We start from the raw sequence: 23440 nt of genomic DNA, 5'->3' as shown, positions 1-23440 counted from the left end.
ACCTTCCCAAATGAATCATTTCACTTTTTTTTCCAGGTTGAACTCCATCTGCCACTTTTCCGTCCAGCTTTGCATCGTGTTCATGTTGCAACCTACAATGGCCCTCCACACTATCCACCACTCCAACCTCTCACTGGTGAACACTGAAGCCAAGTATTCGTTAAGGGGCTCCTCTACCAAGTCCGACTCCAGGCACCAGTTCCCTCCACAATCCCTGACTGCCCATACCCTCACTCTGGTCATTCTCTTGTTCCGCACATAAGTGTAGAAAGCCTTAGGGTTTCCCTTAATCCTACCCACCAAGCCTTTTCATGCCTCCATCTAACACTTCTAAGTCCATTCTTTAGTTCCTTCCTGACTACCTTGCAACTCTTTAGAACCCTGTCTGATCCTTCCCCAACCTTGAGTTAGCTTATTTCTTGCTCTTGACTAGATGTTCCATATTTCTGTTCACCCAAGGTTCCTTCACCCGACCATCCCTTCCTTGCCTCAGTGGGACAAACCTATCCAGCATGTGTAGCAAGTGCTCCCAAAACTACCTCCACATTTCTGTTTTGCATTTTCCTGAGAATATCTGTTCCCAATTTGTTTCACAGTTCCTGCCTAATAGCATTGTAATTTCCCCCTCCCCTAATTAAATACTTTCCCATACCATCTGCTAATATCCCTCTCCACGACTATAGTAAAGGTCACGGAGTTGTGATCACTTTCGCCGAAATGCTCTCCCACCGAGTGATCTGACACCTTGACTGGTTCGTTGCCAAGCAACCAAATCTTATATGGCCTTCCCTCTAGCGGGCCTATCTCCATACTGAGGGAAAGTGAGGACTGCAGATGCTGGACATGAGAGTCGAAAAGTGTGGTGCTGGAAAAGCACAGCTGGTCGGGCAGCATCCTAGGAGCAGGAGTGTTGATGTTCCAAGCATAGGAATCCTTCCCGGACACACACCTGACAAAATCTGTTCCATCCAAACTATTTGCAATCAGGAGATTCCAATCAATATTAGGGAAGTTGAAGTCACCCATGACAACAACTCTGTTACTTCTGCACCTTCCCAAACTTTGCCTCCCAATCTGCTCCTGTTGCTATTGGGGACTCTGTAGAAAACTCCAAATAAAGTGACTGCTCCTTTCCTGTTTCTGACGTCCACCCATAATGACTCAGTAGACAAATCCTCCTTGACGACCTCCCTTTCTGTAGCTGCTAACCTAACCATTATTAGAAATGCCACTCCCCCACCTCTTTAAACCATGCCCCACCCCCATTCCTTTTGAAACATCTAAATCCTGAAAGATCCAACAGTCATTCCTGCCCCTGAGATATCCAAATCTCCGTAATGGCCACAACATCACAAGGCATGGATCAGTACTTGGAACTAAGTTTATCACCCTTATTCCTGATACTTTGCATTCTTCAAGCCATCACACTGACTGACTGACTGTACAATTTGAGGAGAAAGTGAGGTCTGCAGATGCTGGAGATCAGAGCTGAAAATGTGTTGCTGGAAAAGCGCAGCAGGTCAGGCAGCATCCAGGGAACAGGAGAATCGACGTTTCGGACATAAGCCCGAAACGTCGATTCTCCTGTTCCCTGGATGCTGACTGTACAATTTCCCTATCAACTGTCTGTCCTTCCTCACAAACTCTCTGCATGCTGTATTTGCCTGTTCATCAGCCACCCCATCCTCTGATCCTTAGCTCCTGTTCCCACCCCCCCTGCCAAACTAGTTTTAAGCCTCCTGAAGAGCTCTATCAAACTTCCTGCCCAGGGTATTGGTACCCTTCCAGTTCAGGTGTAACCTGTCTTCCTTGTACAGTTCCCACCTTTCCCAGAAGGTATCCCAACGATCCACATACCTGAAGCCCTCCCTTTTACACCAGCTCTGCAGCCACATGTTCAACTGCACTCGCTGTCTGTTCCTAGCCTGACTACCCATGGCACCGGTAGCAATCCTGAGATTACTACTCTGCTCGTCCTGCCTTTTAACTTCCAAACTAACTCCCTATGTTCACTTTTCAGTTCTTCATCCCTTTTCCTAACTATGTCATTGGTACCAATGTTATCATGATTGCTGGCTGCTCACCCTCCTCCTTAACAATCCTGTAAACTTGATCTGAGAGATCATTGACCCTTGCACCCTGCAGGCAACATACAGTGAAGAAAGTTATCTCAGAATACAACACGACCTTGATCAGATGGGCCAAGCAGTGGCAGATGGTGTTTACTTTGGATAAATGTGAGGTTTTGCATTTCGTTGAACTGAATCAGAGCAGGACTTGTACTTTTCTTCGTAGGGCCCTGGAGAGTGTTGCTGAACAGGGAGACCTAGGGTACAGGTATATAATCCCCTGAAAAATGGGTGTTGCAGGAAGATTGGATGGTGAAGGAGGTGTTTGGCATGCTTGCCTTCATTGGTAAGTGCATTAAGTATAGGAGGGGGGAAATCCAAAACTGGAGGGCAGAGGTTTAGGGTGCGAGGGAAAAGATTTAAAAGGGACCTCAGGGAACTTTTTCATGCAGAGGGTGGTGCATGTATGGAATAAGCTGTCAGAGGAAGTGGTGGAGCCTGGTATACTTGCAGCATTTAAAAGGCACTTGGATGCTTACGTGAACAGGAAGCGTTTAGGTGGATATCCTAGTAGCCAAAACTGAAAAACATTGTAATGGATTTATTTACTTTGTGATCCAAACGAATATATGAGGAAAATGTTTCAAATCAATCCAACTAAACCTGTTTTTCTCCTACTTTCCATGTGTGAGAAACTCATGGTATTGTTGTCCATTTTAACAGTAAATCTGGTTTGCTGTGGTCTCAATAGTTATTTTCCCCTCTGAAAATACAAATGGGCAAGGCAAACTGCTACCAAGTTACTGCTGTTAAAATGTCCAACATTCTCTCAACTAATTTTAAAGAATATGTTATTGACGTGGGGGTAATTACAATTCTCCAAGGTAATGCTAATAATGTTAATACTTTAAGGTTTACTCAAGACAGCCTTCATGGAATTGTGGTACTGGAACATGTACATGCAATGTTGCGCATCAGATTTGATGGCTGAATAAGCAGCAACAAGTTAAAGCAGTGATGAAATTGAACAGGATGCAGGAAACCAGCAGAGTTCAGGCACAGACCACAAGACTTAAATTTTAATGAGAAATTTATTCTAAAAAGCCTTTCCTTCTCAATTAAAAGTTGCTTGCTACTTAATAGTTAGAAATTAAGTCATTGTCATCTCAATTTATTTGAACTTTGGTATATTTTAATAACCTCCAACATTGTATGACTATGAATTTATATAATTGAAAAATATTCAGTTTAGATTCCCTGCCAAGTTTCCAAAACCACTGATTTGCCACTTTGAGTGAGTGCAAAATGTAAAGAATTAACTTCTGTTAAAGCAGGCCATCATATGGTCTTCATATTTCCAAGCACTTCAAAGAATAAGTTGTTTTGGTTGCTTAGTTACTGTTTAATCAATCAAACAACTAAAGCTATTATATTTCAAGCATCTTCTGAACTACTGAGATTCATAATGTTGACCTAGCCCCTTAAAGGCATTTACTATATTAATTTTTTAAATATATTTCTCTCTCCTCTTGAAGACTATGTGCTGGGTAATGTTCTGAATGAAACAGAAACAAAAGAGAACAGAATACCGAATAACTTAAACTGTCCGAAAACCCAAGAGACTATCCCTCCGTAATGATGCTGGTCCAAATACTTGCAAAAATCCCCATAAAAACTCCTCATAGTTTTCTTTTGGTATCACATTAGAGTTTAAGCAATTCAGGTCAGCACATTCATGAAACAGTAGGTCATGAGGGAGAGGTAGTTAAGAAGGGTAGACAAGTCTGTGTGATATTAGCTTAATATTCCCACTTAAATATTCTGCACCAGAGTTGATGGGATCGTGACCAGATCATACATCTGGCTGGTCCCTACTTGTATCTATTGCTATGAATTAGGTGCAAGTCAACTAGAAATAAAGTCTGATATATTATCCTCTGTACGACTCAACCATGCTCTCTTTAAAATCAGTAGATATAACTATTTATGCAGTTACTCTGAGGGAAAGGTACAATTCAGTCTAAATTAACTAATAATGAACTAAATTTCCCAAATACCATTATATTTTCTCTTTCCTGCATGTCATATTTCAAAGTAGTAAGGGAATCTCCAAAATTGGTTTCTTTCCCCTTGTATCATCTCTGTTCGCCCAAATATTTATCTTAGGCCTCTGCACTTCCATGGCTATGTGTTGCCTTAGGTTTCGGATCAGCTTTCACATTTAGCTTTTACCTCTGCGACAGCCCAGCTTCCCTCAATCGCTTATGTGCTGTCACACTGGTTGTTTCATATCCAAGCTTAGCTGAGTCACTTTTCTGAGGCCATGAGCTTTGGCACTTGCCATTCACATTGCTTTCTCACCACTGATTTCAGACTCGACTCTGGGAAATTTCACTTGCCACCCTTTTCAACTCTGATTTCAGTTTTGGAAACCCATGTGCTATCCATCACCAAAGCCAGCTTGCTTTTCTCTGGTATGCTGCCTGCCACCACTGCCTCTAAGTTATTCTACTGCTTGAACAGAAATGTCGACCAAATAAATATTTGGAAAACTGAAGCAATTGTCCACAGAAATAGGAGGGTGGCTGCTGTTCATGGTATATAGTTAGATTATTTGTTTTAATAAGTAAACTGCAAAGTCAGAGGATAAAATCATTGTCTCCAATAAATTTTCACTAACAATGTTTTTGATAAAATCTGATTTACTCTGGTCCGATTAGTCATTTTTGTTCTCTGAAAATATTTGCATGGACAAGGCAAACCACTTACAAGTTACTGTTACTAAAATGTCCTTTATGTAGACTTTCCTTATTTCATTCTTCACATTACTTCGTTGTCAGCCATGCAGTAGTGGTGTATATGTAATTTTGGAACTTCTTGATATATCTTTTTGTTATTCAAAAATGTTTAAGTTGATGTTTCCTTTTATTAATAAGAAATGGTAATTGTATTTATAAATTCACCTTACTCATTGACATTTCGATAAGTCTCCTGGTCACATGGAGAGGTGAGCAGGAGACTTTCATTTTATTTTTATTAATCATCGCAAAAAAATTACCATTATGTCAGTTTCAATCATGTTTCAATTACTTCACTTTCCTGAAATGGAGATTAGCATTTGTCTTGGAAAGAGTGTGAAATGGTGAGAAATTTGATTGTTTCTGATATACTTCAGAGAAAAACATTGAAAGGAACCAGTCAGGAGGCTGATTGTTACTTTCTGCTCAGATGCTGTACTAATTGTTGATGATCAAGTACACAAAACATCTGACACATGGCACTGTACAGTTTATACATGCCTCACTGTAGTCAAACCAAGTGTATTTAGCTGTGGTCAATCTTCCGTGGCCTTTGAGAGGTTTAATAGGTTAAAGTCATCCATTTCCTTGGTTGAGAAAATTGGCTTCTCAAGAGATGAGGTTGTATGAGTCTAAATTTCAGATTTTAGAAATTTGATATCCTAGTTCATTGAGTTTAACGACACAATAGACCAGAGGAAAGGCATGAACTCCATAGTTGTAAATACCCATGTAGTTCCAAATAAAGCAATATCTTGCAGTGAAGGGTGTATTCCTATGTAACAGAAAAAAAATTGCTAAATATTCCTGAGATATTTTAAAGGGATTCAACTGATTTGCTTTTAATTGAGGAGCTGATTTAACATCTGTTACTCTATTGCTCCTTTTATTGATTTCTGTATTTTAACAGAACAACACAACGCAGAACAGGCCCTTCAGTCCTCGATGTTGCGCCGACCTGTGAACTAACTAAGCCCATTCCCCTGCACGATCCCATCATCATCCATATGCTTACCCAAGGACTGATTAAATGCCCCGAATGTGGCAGGCGGGGCATTCCATGCCTTTACCACTCCCTGAGTAAAGAACCTGCCTTTGACATCTGTCTTAAATCTATCACCTCTCAATTTGCAGCTATGTCTCCTCGTACAAGCTGACGTTATCATCCGAAGAAAAAGACTCTCACTGTTCACCCTATCAAATCCTCTGATCATCTTGTATGTCTCGATTAATTCCCCTCTTAGCCTTCTTCCCTCCAAGTCTCTCAGCCTTTTCTCAAGACCTTTGCTTCAGACTAGGCAACATCCTGGTAAATCTCCTCTGCACCTTTTTCCAATGCTTCCACATCTTTCCTGTGATGGGGCGACCAGAACTGTATACAGTATTCACTGGGAATGGGCTTAGTTAGTTCACAGGTCGGCGCAACATCGAGGACTGAAGGGCCTGTTCTGCGTTGTGTTGTTCTGTTAAAATACAGAAATCAATAAAAGGAGCAATAGAGTAACAGATGTTAAATCAGCTCCTCAATGTCATTATGGGCGGCACGGTGGCACAGTGGTTAGCACTGCTGTCTCACAGCGCCAGAGACCCGGGTTCAATTCCCGACTCAGGCGACTGACTGTGTGGAGTTTGCACATTCTCCCCGTGTCTGCGTGGGTTTCCTCCGGGTGCTCCGGTTTCCTCCCACAGTCACAAAGATGTGCGGGTCAGGTGAATTGGCCATGCTAAAGTGCCCGTAGTGTTAGGTTAAAGGTAAATATAAGGGTATGGGTGGGTTGCGCTTCGGCGGGTCGGTGTGGGCTTATTGGGCCGAAGGGCCTGTTTCCACACTGTAAGTAATCTAATCTATTCCAAGTGAGGCCACACTAGCGTTTTGTACAGTTGCAGTTTGACTTCACAGCTCCGGAACTCAACCCCTCTACCAATAAAACCAAATACACCGTATGCCACTTTCACAGCACTAGCAACCTGGGTAGCAACTATCAGGGATATATCAGGGTCACCAAGATCCCTCTGCACATCCATACTACCAAGAATCTTTCCATTGATCCTGTATTCTGCCTTCCTGTTATTCTTACCAAAGTGAATCACCTCACATTTATCTGCATTGAGCTCCATTTGCCACCTTTCATCCCAATTCTACAGTTTATCCAAATCTCCCTGCAATCTGCAACATTATTCCACACTGTCCACCACTCCACTGTCTTTAGTGTCATCTGCAAACTTACTAACCCATCCACCTATTCCTGTGTCCAAATCATGTATAAAAATGATAAACAGCAGTGGTCCCAAAACAGATCCTTGTGGCACACAATCGTAACCAGACTCTAGGCTAAATATTTTCCATCACCCATCACTTGCTGCCGCCTTACAGAAAGCCGGTTTCTAATCCAAACTGCTAAATCACCCTCCAACCCATGCCTCCCCTTTTTCACCAAAACCCTACCTTGTGGAATCTTATCAAAGACTTTACTGAAGTCCATGTACATCACATCAACTGTCCTACCCTCATCCGTATGCTTAGTCACCTTCTCAAAAAAACTCAATGAGGTTTGTGAGATACGACCTGCCCTTGACGAAACCATGTTGACTATCTTCAATCAAATTGTTGCTTGGTAAATGATTGTAAATCCAATCTCTTATAATCCTTTCCAAAACTTTTCCTACAACAGAAGTAAGGCTCACTGGTCTATAAAACTTGGGGTATCTCTACTGCCCTTCTTGAACAAGAGCTCAACATTTGTAATCCTCCAGTCCTCTGGTAATAAACCTGTAGACAATGATGACTCAGATCAAGGTCAAAGGCCCTGCCATCTCCTCTCTCGCTTCCCAGAGATTCCTTTGATAAATCCTATCTGGCCCAGGGGACTTACCCACTTTCACACGTTCTAGAATTGATAACACATGCTCCTTACTAACCTCACTCCTTTCCATTCTAATAGCCCATATCTCAGTCTTCTCCACTACAATATTATCCTTTTCTCTAGTGAAAACAGATGAGAAATATTCATTTACCACCTCTCCGATCTCCACAGGGCCACACCCAACTTTGCACTTCCGTCTTTGCCCCTATTCCTAACCTAATCATCCTTTTTATTCCTCACGTACCAACAGAAAGCTTTAGGGTTCTCTTTTATTCTACCTAAAGACCGCTCATGTCCCCTCCTTGCTTTTCTTAACTCTCTCTTTAAATCCTTCCTAGCTAATCTGTAACCCGCCATCGCCTCAGTTGAAGCATTTAGTCTTAACGTCACATCAGCCTCTCTCTTCCATTTAACAAGAGATGCAATTTCTTTCGTAAACCACGGTTCCCTTACCTTATCACTTCCTCTCTGCCTGACGGGGACATACCTATCAAGGGCACGCGATACCTGTTTCTTAAACCAGCTCCACATTTCGATTGTCCCCATCCCCTGCATTTTGATAACTCTTGCCCTGTGGCATGTACCTATCTCTTTCCATCACTAAGCTAAACATAACCGAATTATGGTCACTCTCTCCACAGTGCTCACCTACCACTAAATCAAACACCTGGTCTGGTTCATTACCAAGTACCAGATCCAGTGTGGCCTCCCCTTTTGTTGGCCTTTCGACATACTGTGTCAGGAAACCCTGCTGCACACATTTAGACAAAAACTGGTCCATCCAACATACTAGAGTTACAGCATTTCTAGTCAATTTTAGGGAAGTTAAGTCCCCCATAATGACCGCTGTTCCTTTCACTCGTACCCAGAATCGTTTTGCTGATCCTCTCCTCCACATCCCTGGAACTTTGCAGAGGCCTATTTTAAAAAAAACTCCCAGCAGTGTGACCTCTCCCCTCCTATTTCTAACCTCAGCCCATACCACCTCAGTGGATGAGTCCTTATCAAAAGTTCTTTCAGCCACTGTTATACTGTCCTTGACTAACAAAGCCACACCTCCTCCTCTTTTATCACCTTCCCTGTTCTTAACGAAAGATCTAAACCCTGAAACCGGCAACATCCATTCATGACCCTGCTCTATCCATGTCTCTGAAATGGCCACAACATCGAAATCCCAGCTACCTATCCATGCTGCACGCTCACCTACCTTATTCTGGATACTTCTGGCGTTGAAATGGACACACTTCAAACCAGCTTGCTGACTGTCAGCACACTCCTGTGACTGTGAAACACTGTCCATGCCCTCCCTACTCTCATCCTCCTGTGCAATGGAATACACCACAGGTTCCCATCCCCCTGCTGAGCTAGTTTAAACCCACCCGAATAATATTTCCTTTATCTCCTAGTAGCTTTGATTTCAGTATTTTGATAAAAACTTTGGCCTGTTTTTAATTTTCTCTTTAGATTTATTTCTATTCTGTGTATTGCCAGCATTTTCTGGTTTTCGGACCATTGTGGTTTTCTTTGAACTTGCTACTTTACTCTGACACAACAGCATTAATTACTCGCATTTTGGACCCCTATAGATAAGTTCAGACAACTAACTTGTATTAATTGCTCAGGACACATTGCATTCCAGCTGCCATTTGATATTACTTCATACTTTGGATCATAGGAAGATATAAAAAGACTCTCATCACCCACAATTTTATTTGTGACCTTGCAAGATGTGGCTTTACTTTCATATGTGTCCAAAATTTGTTACTGTAATTGGTTATGTTGTACCTTTTCAGTATAAATATAAACAAAGTGCTGGAGAAACACAGCAAGTCTGGCAGCATCTGTGGACAGAGAAACTGAACTGACGATCTCTCTCTGACTTGCCCTGCCTCACTCTGCCCCTGTCACTTGCTCTGGCTCTGCCTCTTTGCAACACACTTGCTTACTCCCCATGGCACCAACCTGTGCAGTCACAGTAGATGTAATACTTGCTAATTTAATCACCTCTCTCCTCACTGTCAAAGGCTCCAGACACACCATCCAGGTGAAGCAGAGGCTTGCTTGAATTAATTCCAATCTAGTCCACTGTATTCATTGCTTACGGTGTGGTCCTCTTTACATTGGTACAGCCCAACATAGCCTGGATAATCGCTTTGTGCAACACCAATGCTTTGTCATTTTAGGATGACTCCAATCTTGACATATCAGTAAAACAAACACTCCTGTCCTCCGCCTGCTACACTGTTCTATCAAAGCACAGCCAGAGGAATCATATCTTATTTCCGCTTAGGCAATTTATAGTCTCCAGTACTTAGTATTGAATTCCACAAATTCAGAGCATCATCTTTGTATCCTCAATTTTTGTTTTATTCACTGACACCCACAGACTGGGTCTTGTTGACTTTTGTACTCTGCATAGTGGAACCATTTTTCTCCTTTTCATAACGTCATTTATACCTTTTTTACATCTTTTATCTTCTCTTCACCATCATTTGCAACCCTTCAGTCTGTTTCTCCTGACCCCTTGTTTCCAGCATAAAATATATAATTTTCTGATCCGTTTCAGTTCTAAAGAAGTCATATCCAACTTGAAACACTTGTTCTGTTTAACTCTCCAGACCTGTTGAGTTTCTCTAGCACTTTACTTTATTTCACATTTCCAGCATTCACAGTATTTTGCATATTTTGAACTTGACTCATTTCACTGACAGTACTAACTATGCAGGGAGTGAACAGAGTGCTTTTCCCATGCTGTCGTGTTTTTCTTCACTTTTAGAAAATGACAATCAAATTTACTGGGCAGTCAAATAGAATATACTGAAGAAACAAATACACCATTGCTGCTACTATTTAAGTATTTAAAGTTTGCACATACTCTCTTAATTAATTGCATGGAGGTACTAAATACTTAACACTAAACAATTTCATTTCTGCTTGTCACTTCCAGTGTCTTTCCTAGTAGTCAGCCTACAAACGTCACAGTTGTCAATGCCAATCTTCATGCATCAGGCAGGTGGGTAACCTTGTAGTAGAATTATGAACGCCCAGAAATTGACCCGTTCGCCATAGATCTTTTTAGGTATTCGGCTGTCACCCATCTGATCTGGAAATGGTTGAGCCAGCACAGGCACTTTTGGCTTAGCAAGGAATGAAAACTCTTTCCCTGCTCTTGTGTAAAGTCACAGTCATTGCCTCATGCATAACCCAGAACACTGTCCTTTTTTCCTCCAACAGGGACAGAATTTTTGTCGGTTTTCTACATGTACTGTATTTTTCATTTTTGAGTTCAGGCAGGATGGCACCATCACCTGCAGCTTTCCCAGCTGGAGTTAAAAGTCAATACTGTTAGATGTTAGGCACAAGCATTCGAAGTTTCATTTCTGTCATAATTTCTATATTGGCTTTGTGCTGTTTAATGATGAACTTTTGACGTTGTTACCTACTGGTCTTTTTGGTTGAATACTTGTTTTTGTATTGTGTTTTGTTTCCTTTCTGATTGCTCAAATGGTGTGTATTGAACACAAATTTTCCACCTCATGGCACTTGTGGTCATGAAGTACAGAGAGGGACTTGATTTTTATTAGTGTAGCCATAGCACCTGGAGGTGGACTTTTTTTCTTACTTTATGCCATTGTGCAAAATGGTACAATGGTTTTTATAGCTTTATCATACAGAGGATAAGGTAAGAGGATGTGATTCAATGAAGTAGATTGTTCAATGTGTTACAAAGTGTGATAGCAAATCATTGAGTTCTTTAAGGATAATGACAGCGAAGTATTGCCACATGAAGAAATTTGATATTGCATTTTCAGATCACATTTTTTTAAAGATCAAATTAAATCCAGGCCGAATGAACAAATTCTTGAATGCTTTTTGATAACTTATTTAATTCTTAATTTCTTTAAATTGCGGAAGAAAAAGCAGCAGCCAGGAACTGTAATTTATAGCTAGGAGAGAAAAGTTGAAATTGACCAGTATACAAATTTGCAGTATTTTATATATGCAGCTCACAATATGTTTGAGTTTTAGTATAAATATTTGTTTGCCTTTTACTTAGCAAAGTAAAAAGAGACCATCTTTGAAACCTATGCTATGAAAAATGTCAGCAGTGATGACTCCTTGATTCTGTTCACAGCTCTTCATACTTGGTTCTGTTTTGAGTCCAGATTGTTTGCCTTTACAGATTGAATTAATACATCTCTATTTTTAAGTGGTGCTACAATCTAACCCTTTTTATTTTTTCTTATGTATTTTTCCCACCACCCAACCAATAATAACTTCCCTTAGCTGCCTGTTGGAAGGAGATGCAAAAGAAGAAATATTGCAGCCTCCGGAGCCCCAACCTGTACCACCTATTCTCACTCCTTCCCCTCCGTCTGCCTACCCAGCTGTTACTACAGTGTGGCAAGACAATGACCGCTACCATCCTAAGCCAGTGGTGCATTCATTTACAACGCCACCTCCCACAGACCTTAATGAAAATTACAACAAAACTTTGGATACCTACAAACAGAATGAAAATTGTGCTGTGCATGTTGACCCTATTGAAAAAAAGCTGGAAAGAAAACTGAGTATTGAAATAAAGAAAATACCACTCCAAGAGGGACCCAAAAGTTTTGAAGTGTCCCCACCTGCTGGAAGCAGCTGTTTGAACAGAGTATCATCAAGTAAAGTGAAGCCTACGTCAGCAGTTAAGAATGAGGAAACCAATAAACCTGTGGAACCAAGTGGTGGACAAATTTCTGCAGTTTCAGAGGTGGATGTTCATCACATGGATGCTGCTCAAGAAGGGAGGAGTTCTGATGTTGTCTTGAGACCAGTACAGTTGCCACTGAAGGAAAGAGCTCATGCTATGTGGAACAAGGCAAGCCATGAATGTACACCAACTGCATTTAGCACATCTACTGGTGATAAACTCTGTAATACTCAAAGCCATTCTTCCCAAGCATCTGCTGTACCAGCCGAGACATCAAAAGACAGAACTGTAATTCAGCATTTGGCTCTGGACACTGATGGCACTGGTATGAATGTGGCACCCCTCAGTTTTAGTAATCCGCTCCACTCTGATTCAGAGCCAGAAGAGATGGATGTTGGGACAGCTGTACCTAAAAATGTTACCAGTATTTTAGCAAGTGCCACTGTTACTGCTGCTATACAAAATGAAACACCTTTGGCAAGAAAAATATCACCTATGTCTATTGCTCGGGAACATACACCCAACACACTAAATGTAGGATCTGAGGAATGTGAGTATTTACTTTGCACTAATAAGTCCAATACTGTCTTAGCAAGATGCATTAATTATTTATTTTTATTGGCAGATTTTTAAGACTATGTAAAACTTAAACTTGCATCTTAGCATTAGTTATATTTTGTACTTTATTGCTATATAATGAACGGATGTATAAAAGCCAGGTCATTTAAAAAAAAACTTTGTTTAAAATCAATGGCTTTAGGTCATAATCTGCATACATATATAAACATTTAACTGCAATGGAATTGAGTTTTTTTTTGGGAATTTGGTTGAGAATTCTGCTGATATTTACAGCATTGAAGATATTTTAATTCTAAATTACAATTGTATTACGACAATAGTTTTAATCATATTTGAAAAATGGAAAAATGCAGTGTAAAAGCTTAATGTAATATTTCATGTAAAATTGACACTGGAAACGTCAGTTACCTTGCTAAGAAAAAGTAAAATGCCTGCCCTGTTGCTCCAGCAGCATTCTACCATTTGCACCCACTAACAACAGGTTCACTTGTTATTTTCTTTAAACTCAATTATAAATGGTGCTGGGTGAAAACCTTTTTAAATGCTGAAGTGATAGACAAGTTTTAATCAAGGTCTGATTATTTTGATTTTTTTTATATTTCTCTGAAAACCCAGCGTACTGTTATACAAGAACACACAAATTAGCAGCAGGATGAAGCCATATGGCCCCTCAAGCCTGCTTTGCATTTCCATATAACCATTGCTGATGTAATTGAAGGCTGAACTCCATAATTTGATTCTTTGTCAGTCAAAAATCTAACTAACTCGTCCTTAAATATATTTAATGATCTGGCATCCATGCAAACTTTTAGACATTTTACCAAGTTATTTTTCCTGCTTGTAATTTATGCACAAAAGAGGCTTATGACAATTCATTGTACAGGGACTATTAGAGGAGTTATTTAATTCAACTAGTTGGTAGCGTTCAAGTATTTCTCAGCTTTGTATTTTGGTGTTAAATTCAAAGCGAATAGTAAATTCTCAGTTTTGTTCTTGGTATTGAGAAAAGAATGAGCAATGTTCTGAGATGTTTTATTCAGTTTCCTATTTTTATTTTATGCTGTACTATGTTATGGATTTTTTTTTGCTTTGGAGAGAAAGTTCCAGTGTGCATTGCAGAAGTTTGCCACAGGAAGTATCATGCATTTTGTTTCTGATACAACAGCAAATAGATATTTCAAATGTCACTTTTTAGGTAGTACCCTATACTGTCCTTTTCTTCTATTTTCTGCAAAGTGGAAGTCTATGAAACTCCCACCAGGTGTGTGATAGACTGCTCACTAAGTAACTAGATGCGAGTAGTTGTTGATATATTTGAAGCTTGATACCATCCAGGAATAAGCTGTCTGATCAGTGTGTTGTATAACTGGTGCACTGTAGCTTCAGTTTATATTGGCTTTGACAGCTTTGTGAACTTGACTGTCAAGTCAAACAGACCCTTTGGTCCAATCAGTCCTTGCCAACCATAATCCCAAACTAAACTAGTCCTCCCTGTCTGTGCTTGGCCCATACCCCTCTAAACATTTCTTACTCATGTACTGTACTTGTTTTTTAAATGTAGTGACTGTACCTGCATCCACCACTTCCCCTCAAAGTTCATTTCACACACAAACCACCCTCTGTGTTTTTAAAAAAAAGCAAATTGTTCCTCATGTCTTTTTAAAATCTTTTATCCTCTCACTTGGAAAAATATGCCCCCAGTCTTGAAATCCTCCCGCACCCTAGGCAAAGACCCTTGATATTCACCTTATCTATATCCCTCATTATTTTAGAAACTTCAACCTGTATCCAACCAGTGAACAAAGCCCTAGCCTGTCCAGCCTCTGCTCATAACACAAACCTTCCATTCCCAGCAACATTCTGGCAGATCTGTTCTGAACCCCCTCCAGTTTAATGACATCCTTCCTATAATTGGGTGACCAGAACTGGACATAGTGCTCCAGAAAAGGCCTCACCAACGTCCTGCACAGCATGAACATAACATCCCAACTCTGAGCAATGAAGGCAAGCATGCTAAATGCTGTCTTAACCACCCAATCTTTGGTGTTCAAAAAGCTACAGCATTATAGGAACACTCTCAGCCACTGTTTCATCCACATGTCATCTAGCTAACAGACTTGGGTGTTTATTGCTAGCCCATTATTATTGTTAAACCAAAATCATTGAATAACTTTAACACTGTTGTGGGAGCAAAATAGCTACAATGACTGTGTGGCACATGTCGAAGACGCATGTTTCTTGCTATTTGTTAGTCCAAGCCTGGATATTGTCCAGATCTTGTATTTGCATATAGACTCTTTCAGTATGAGGTGTCACGAATGGTGCTGAACATTGTGCAAATTTCCCCACTCTGACCTTATGATGGAGGGAAGGTCATTGAAACAGCTGAAGATGGATGGGCCTAGGACACTAGCAACGCCTGCAGAGGTGTCATGGAGCTGAGATGACTGACATCTAACATCCACATCTTTCTCTGTGCCAGGTTTCTCGCCAACCAGTAAAGAGTTTATTCCCTGATATCCATTGTTCCAGTTTTGCTAGGGCACCTTGATGTCACTGCGTTGAATGCTGCTTTGATGTCAAAGACTGTCACTTGCTTCACCTCTGGAATTCGGTGCTTTTGCTCATGGTTGAACCGAGCTATAATGAGGTCAGGAGCTGACTGGTCCTGGCACAACCCAAACTGGACATCGCTGAGCACTTGATACCACTGTTGATGACACCTTCCATCACTTCACTAATGATCGAGAAAGGACTCATGGGGCAGTAATTGGCTGAGTTGCATTTGTTCTGCTGTTTGTGTACAGGATATAGCTGCACAATTTTCCATATTGTCAGATAGATTCCAGTGTCCTAACTGTTCTAGAAGAGCTTGGCTAAGCGATTGGCAAGTTCTGGAGCACAAGTCTTCAGTGCTATTGCTGGAATATTGTCAGGGCCCATAGCATTTGCCTCCCGCAGGTTCTTGATAGCTCATGAAGCAAATGGAATTTGGTCAAAGTTTGCTTTGGTTAAGCTGATAAACTTTCCTAGCAAACAGAACTGGCCAGATTCTACTGTCAAATAATGGTGATGCTAATGGCAATTTCTGTTGTGTGTAAATGCTCTAGCAACTTCAGATGAGACGGAAATGTGGAATTACGTTTGAATACAATATCTACAATTTGTGTTCTCGTTTGGCTGTTAGCATTGTGACATATTACTGTCCATCTCTCCATTGAAATGCATAAAAGATTGTAATGCTGCTATATTTGCACAGTTGATGGGTGGCACGGTCACTCAGTGGAAAGCACTGCTGCCTCACAGTGCCAGGGACCTGGGTTCGATTCCCGCCTCGAGTGACTGTGCCTGTGTGACGTTTGCACATTCTCTCCATGTCTATGTGGGTTTCCTCCGGGAGGTGGGGTGTCCATACTGATTGGTGCATTAGTAGGGGTAAATATAGTAAAGGAGATTGGGTCTGGGTGGGTTACTCTTCGGAGGGTCGGTGTGGACTTGTTGGGCTGAAGGGTCTGTTTCCATACTGTAGGGAATTTAATCCCTGAAAGATAGGAACTAAACTAGCTACAAGAAGTTAATCTTTGTCATTTCAAGCAAAAATATCCTTTTAAACTGTATGATAAATGTCAACCAAGAGTCTAGCATTGAATGTCCACAATTGCAAATGTAGAATCAGGTAACGTTTCAGATATTGGAGAGTTTAAAGATATCATTCAAAATTTGTTTAACCTTTTCTTGGTCTCCTTCCAATCTCTATTTCCCTCTCTACAATTACTGTCTAGGAAGAACTACTGATTTAGTTTCCCAAATCATCAGTCTAATTTGAGTGAGGATTGCTTTGTTTACTCAGATCCCTGTTTTCCTTCCTCTATCATTATCAGCATACAGCAGTTTCAGCGAAATGGAGTGTAATACTAAGACCAAATTTAATAGTAGACACTGTTCCATGCTTTGTTGCAGAAAAATCTGGCCTGGTAGCTTTAATCTGACCTAAAATGATCTGTTTACATGTTCTCTGAGATAATGGGCACGATCAGAGAAGTTACTCCAATCGAATTGTGCCTTGTTTGCTTGTTGACTAAAAAAGAAAGTGTTGGAAGACCTCTGGTCTGGCAACATGTTGGAGAGAATCCAGTTTTGAGTCCGGTATGGCTCTTGTTTTGGAATTCTGTTATTAACTCAGCTGTTCAGGTTTAGCTACAATTTGACTTGGAATTTGCCATGATATTCCATGTTTTTTTTCAAACAGAATTGAATGCATAGAAACACTTCTTGTTGCCTGATCTTTAGTTGGCATCAATTGCAGTAATGAAATAGATACAATTCAGATCTTTTTTCAAATTTGTTGGTATGAGCCAGATAGCAACAGTAGATTGTCATTAGTGTGTCACCATGTCATACTCCAAAAAAGTGCAAGAGCTAGGTGTCTTGTTCGAACTGAGTGACCTTGGAAGACATGACCCATTATCACTAATTTCAATACATACAGACAAAGAAGGACACCAGTTTGACTGGGACAACACCCACATCCTTGGACAGGCGAAACAAAGACACGCATGAGAATTGTTAGAGGCACGGCATTCTAACTAGAACTCCATCAATCAACACATCAACTTAGATCCCATCTACTTTTGAAAAAAGAGCTGGAAATGACATCATCCATCTTAAGAAACCAAGACCTATAAACAGAGTTGGTACATACCACCAGTGCCTCACCGGAGACACTGACTGATGATGTAACCTAGTCATGGTGACGAAACATCTGAAAACAAATCTTCCAACTCAGCAAGCTAACTTAATACATATCATCAACCTGAGCTACAAATCTTCTCAAAAGTTGCTATGTTTTTCTTTATTCGGTTCTCTTTTGTTCACCTGTAAATAAATTCTGTTTTCTTTAAAACTGAGTGATTGGGCCAACTGTATCACTCCTGGAATATCCACCTCAACTCTGCTTAAAATAAGTAGAAAAGTTAGGGTCTTGAAATGTTTTAAGGAGGTCTGGCCTGGTCCATAACAATAGCAATCATGAAACATTCATTTGATCAGCTGTTTTGACTTTAATTAGATCTTTCCATCTAATTCCTCAGATCTCATCATCATGTCTCTCTTCCTCACCCTGTCTGCTATTGATTAGATCTTTGAATTGATTCTCTTTGTCAGAGAGGCATTTCAGTACCTCCTTACAATGGTGCCCCTCCCCATTTTGGTCCTTGGCCAGTAATTGCCCCAAGATAGCCATACCCGAGAATTCTCTGTCTGTGATTGTCGCAAGGACTCTCTGTTCCATGAACTTCAGATCTGACTAGTGCTTTATGTCTCTAATCATCTTGCATTGGCTCTGTTACCTTTAGAGATGTCTGAAAAATTGCAAGTACAAAATGAAATTTAAACCAAACTATCCTTGTATTCTGGGGTCTCATGCTCATTGTTCTTAATTAGTTTCCTCCGCTCTTCGTGGTGTTGCAATAGCCTTCCTTACAACATCTTCCTCTGAACTCTGCATGTATGGCAAAACATGTACCACCAGGACATTGGGTTATCCAAATCCACCCTATATCAGAATTATCGACCCCTAATTTACATATCCTCCCAGCACTGTGACTGTAACTTTGATTTCCCTGACCAGATATTTGATCCAGTCAGAAGACAGAACACAATACATCCTGTTGGTTATCTAACTCCCTGCCTTGCTACCATGGTGGGCATGTGGGATAAATGAACTTATTTACTTGCTATCACAGTCATTTTGAATATACAAAATTTCGAGCTGGCATTGGGATTGCTCAGTCACTTGTTGTACAATTGCTCCATCTCAGGTTCTGATTTGCTTGAAAGAGATCTCCATTGCTACTTATAACTTAAAATTTGCTATACACTGCAGTTAAACTATGTCAACGCTTCTGTAAAGACCAATGATACAACAGCATCAGCAAAGTTAATTGAAGCACCATACTCTAGCTGTCACCCAATCACCTTTTTATACAGTTCCAGCATAATCTCCCTGCTCTTAAGCTTTCTGCCTCAGCTAACTGTAACCCACATTTTTTTTAACCACTACCAACCTGCTAGCTGAAGGGACCTGTGTACATGGACAACACAATCCCTCTGATAATCCGGGCTTCCTCGATTTCTGACATTCATCATGTATTCTGTTGCCTTGTTTGTCCTACCTCTCAGTTATCCAGATTGAATTCCATTACCACTGATCAAACCATCTGACCAGTCCTCCTGTATATATCAATATCCTACCATCATATAAGGCTATCCTCCTTGCTGTTTACCACCCCATCAATTTTCATATCATTCACCAACTTGCTGATCATTACTCTACATTCAAACCTGAGTCATTAATATATACCATAAACATTACAGAACCCCACTGAATGCAGGCTTCTAGTACAAGAACACCCTTTGAACATCACCTCTGTTTCTTATCACCAGCCAATTCTGGATCTAATTAGCTAAATTTCCTTGGATCCCAAGAGCTCTTATCTTCACTATCATTCTGTCATTTGGGACCTTATTCAGTGCCTTGCTGATGTCCATGTGGACTACATCGATATATTGCCCTCATCTACGCACCTGGTCACCTCTTCAAAAAATTAAATCAAGTTGTTCAGTCATGACCACCCCTTAACAAAACCATGCTGACTGTTCTTGATTAATCCCTGCCTCTCCAACTGCAGATTAATTCTGTCCTTCAAAATTAATTCCAGTAGTTTCCTCACCACTGAGATTAATCTAATTGACTTGCAGTTTCCAGTTTATCTCTTGTTCCCTTCTTGAATAACAGTGTCACATTGGCTCTCCTCCTCATATGATCAGAAGGATTGAAAATTATTCTCTGTGCCCCTGGTATTCCCTCCATTGCTTCTTTCATCAGCCTGGGATATGTTTTATCTTATGTTGGACATCAGTTTACTTTTAAATCTGCCAGATCACTCGGAACCTCCTGTCTTTGCTAACTTATTATATCCTCTCCCTGATTTCTGTGCTCACAACATCCCACTCAGTGAGCGCTAACAGAAAGTATTCATTTAAAACCCTGCTTATGTCTCCAGACTCCATGTGCAAGTTACCACTAGTTCTTAATGAGCCCTACTTTTTCCCAAGTTATTCTTTTATCCTTTAATGTACTTGTAAAATAGCTTGATTTTGCTTTTTTAACTGTCATTATCTTTTCATGCCCCACTTTTGCTTTTCTACCTTCCTTTTAAGTATTCCTTTTCATCTTGTGTATTCCTCTTAGGGCTTCTGTTTTGAGCATTCTGTCTGCCTATAATGCCATGTTAAAACAAATACCATCCAACCTTGCCAAACTTCCTCGTACCTTAACTGGCCTATAATTCCTGTTCCTCTTTGACTCACTTGCTGTTTCTTCTAAATCTAGCCATTCATCTCCCCTTACCAAACATTCTGTTTGGATCCTACCCCCTGCCAAGTTAGTTTAAGCCCTGCCCAACAGTGGTAATTGTGTTTTACTTCCTAGATTATTGATTATTTGTTAAAATTTTACATAATGTGACTAAAAACCAATAGCATATGGTGACTGGAACTGTTATGGTCAGCTTGATTGATTGGAGTAACTTGAAACTAACTGAAGAAATTGAGTGCAATCAAGAATGAATAGTAATAGGCTGGGCATGTTGTGGTACAAAGTGAGCAGTATCTAACCATGCTATAGATGGTATAGGGCTGGATCAGGAAAGAACTCATGCAAATCGACATTCTGGGAAGTCACACTGGAGATCGAGTACTGTTTGCATCCACTTATTGGACAGAAACCAAGCAAGGCGGGCAATAAATTTTTTCCTTAAAATTGCAAACTTTGGGAAAGGAGGAACACTAAAGCTTTGCATTGAGGTGTTTGATGTTTGATTAAATGTAGACATGAAGTGCATTGACCCGTATTATGTATTAGGGTTGTTCAGTGAAATTAATATGTACAGCTAAAAGCCAGATCTTCCGATGGTCAAACCATTTTTATTTCAGAAACAAAAACAGAAGTTGCTGGGAATGCTCAGCAAGCCTGGCAGCATTTGTAAAGAGGAATCGAAGTTAACATTTCAGATCTGGTTTTGGGTCACTGACCTAAAACATTAACCATACTTTCTCTCCAAAGATGCTGCCAGACCTGAACTTTTTAGCAACTTCTGGTTTTGTTTCTGATTTACAGAATCCATAGTTCTTTCCATTTTTATTTCAGTATGCATGATAGTTGCTCATCGTGGCCTGTGGAAATCCTATTGTAGCAGAGTCTGAAGAAATTGCCTGAGAAATTGAAGATTCTGCTGAAAATTCCTTTACACTTGGAATTCATAAGTATTCATTTAAATTAGTTTTTGGAGTGTTCCAGTGAAATTAAGTAACTAATTGTGGGCGACACTGTGGCACAGTGGTTAGCACTGTTGCCTCACAGCGCCAGAGACCCGGGTTCAATTCCCGCCTCAGGCAACTGACTGTGTGGAGTTTGCACGTTCTCCCCGTGTCTGCATGGGTTTCCTCCGGGTGCTCTGGTTTCCTCCCACAGTCCAAAGATGTGCAGGTCAGGTGAATTGGCCGTGCTAAATTGCCCGTAGTGTTAGGTAAGGGGTAAATGTAGGGGTATGGGCAGGTTGCGCTTCGGCGGGTCGGTGTGGACTTGTTGGGCCGAAGGGCCTGTTTCCACACTGTAATGTAATCTAATCTAATCTTTAGTAATCTAATCTAATTATTTAGGTACGGTTATACAATTAAATATAAAGTCTAACTCTAGAGCAAGTATTCATCTGCCTCCAGCTCCAGACCAATCCCCGCCACAAAAATCTGGATCCGACAGACCCAATCCCAAGCACCAAACCCACATGTCCTGCTGAATCTGATATCTTCCACTCATCTTGATCTATCCTAAACACTGCATCACTTTACCAGTCACCCAGCCCATCCAGTACCCTAAACTGTCTTGCCTAATGTACTTAATATTTGATAGCAGCTGCCAACATGTTTTTATAATTCTGGATGTTTAAATTTTGTGGTAGCTGATTGCGCTGAAAAGGTGCATGGTTTTCATTTTCCCAACAGTTCTGTACTGAGAGAATTGTCAGAGTTGAAAATGGCTCTCTGTATTTCTGACAGTTAACACAAAATAATGATGTGGAGGTGCCGGTGTTGGACTGGGCTGGCAAAGTTTAAAAATCACACAATGGCAGGTGATAGTCCACCAGGTACATCTGAAAGCACAAACTTGCAGACTGCTGCTACTTTGTCAGGTAGCTAGTGGGGCAGGATCATAAGATACAGAATGTATAATAAAAGATCAAAGTGTCATACAACTGATGTGATGTATTGAACAAATCTAGATTGCTGTTAAGTTTTTAATCACTTCGAATGGGTTGCAAGTTTCAGTTCATTAATATGTAAATCCCAGAACTACTTTCAGGTCACACTCCTGAGATAACTTAAGGTTTTGTCAGTATTAAAAAAAAGTGACATTTCAGCTCAGACAATACATTAAGGTGTGAGGATAGAGTCTGTGTGTATTCCACAGACCGGTTCTATTTCCAAAGTAGGAATTTATGAAATGTCACATGGACTGACTGCCCACAGATTGTGTGCTTTTGGAACAAATGGAATGTAACTGCAAATACAATTTCACCCCGTAGACTTAGACTTATTTGTTTCAAGCTATTTTACAAGTATATTAATCTCCTGTTAGAAATGTGGAGTGCTCTTGTTTTATTGGGGAGCAAAGAGGGCAGTAAATCCTCACCTGTGGCTGTTCAATTATTTCCATTAGACAATATTGGTATTTTTGAAAAAAGATTACAATGTGTTCAGAATGTTTGATTACAGATTTGCCATATTCTTGGTGCCAATTGTTCAATATTGGATGATTGATACAATCTCTGTTCCATATTTGCATCCAAACAAGATGTTTATAAGTGTGTACACAGTTATGACTGTTGTGACAGTACCAGCTCCTGTACTAGGCATGAAAGTAAATATTAAAATAGGTTTATCTTGCGCATCAGATTTCCTAGTGTCTTCATGATAGCTTTTCAGATCCACAATCCCCACACACTCAAACTGTGCGTGAAAGAGGGGAACTTAATCAGTCATAATAATGTCTTCACAAATCAAGTTTTGAAATTTTACTTTGAAAGGTTCTGGGAGCAAAGAAGACAGTCCACCACCTTTACCAGAAAGAACTCCTGAATCTTTTGTTGTGGCTAACGAATCTGGTAAGATTTCTGTATTCCTTTTTAATTGGTATAGAGTTGCTCAAATCATTTGTTCAAGTCATGTGGACGCTGGTGAATTGTTTGTTTTATGGACCCACCAAGCCACCCTAGTGGCTGGACAGAATAACTTTAACTTTACTACTAATTTACTCTAAATGGAGAGATAAGTAGAATTATCTCCTTTCTGCTTAGTAAATTGATTGTTATGAAT

General features: G+C 40.3%; 1 protein-coding gene across 4 annotated transcripts in view; it reads left to right on the top strand.

Annotated features, from left to right (window-relative positions):
* LOC122561733 (tyrosine-protein phosphatase non-receptor type 12-like) overlaps nt 1-23440 on the top strand; it is a 129486-nt gene that overhangs the window by 85320 nt on the left and 20726 nt on the right. For 3 of the 4 annotated variants that reach the window (XM_043713809.1, XM_043713808.1, XM_043713811.1), the window contains exons 13-15: nt 10679-10744; nt 12019-12977; nt 23152-23229. In XM_043713809.1, the coding sequence (XP_043569744.1) occupies nt 10679-10744; nt 12019-12977; nt 23152-23229 (1103 nt within the window). The remainder of the gene's footprint in view (nt 1-10678; nt 10745-12018; nt 12978-23151; nt 23230-23440) is intronic. The other variant, XM_043713810.1, reaches the window with a different exon arrangement.

Source organism: Chiloscyllium plagiosum, chromosome 23 (genome assembly GCF_004010195.1).
Source record: "Chiloscyllium plagiosum isolate BGI_BamShark_2017 chromosome 23, ASM401019v2, whole genome shotgun sequence".
NCBI lineage: Eukaryota > Metazoa > Chordata > Chondrichthyes > Orectolobiformes > Hemiscylliidae > Chiloscyllium > Chiloscyllium plagiosum.
Note: the sequence above shows the minus strand (reverse complement) of the source record. Positions and strands in the feature narration are given on the sequence as shown.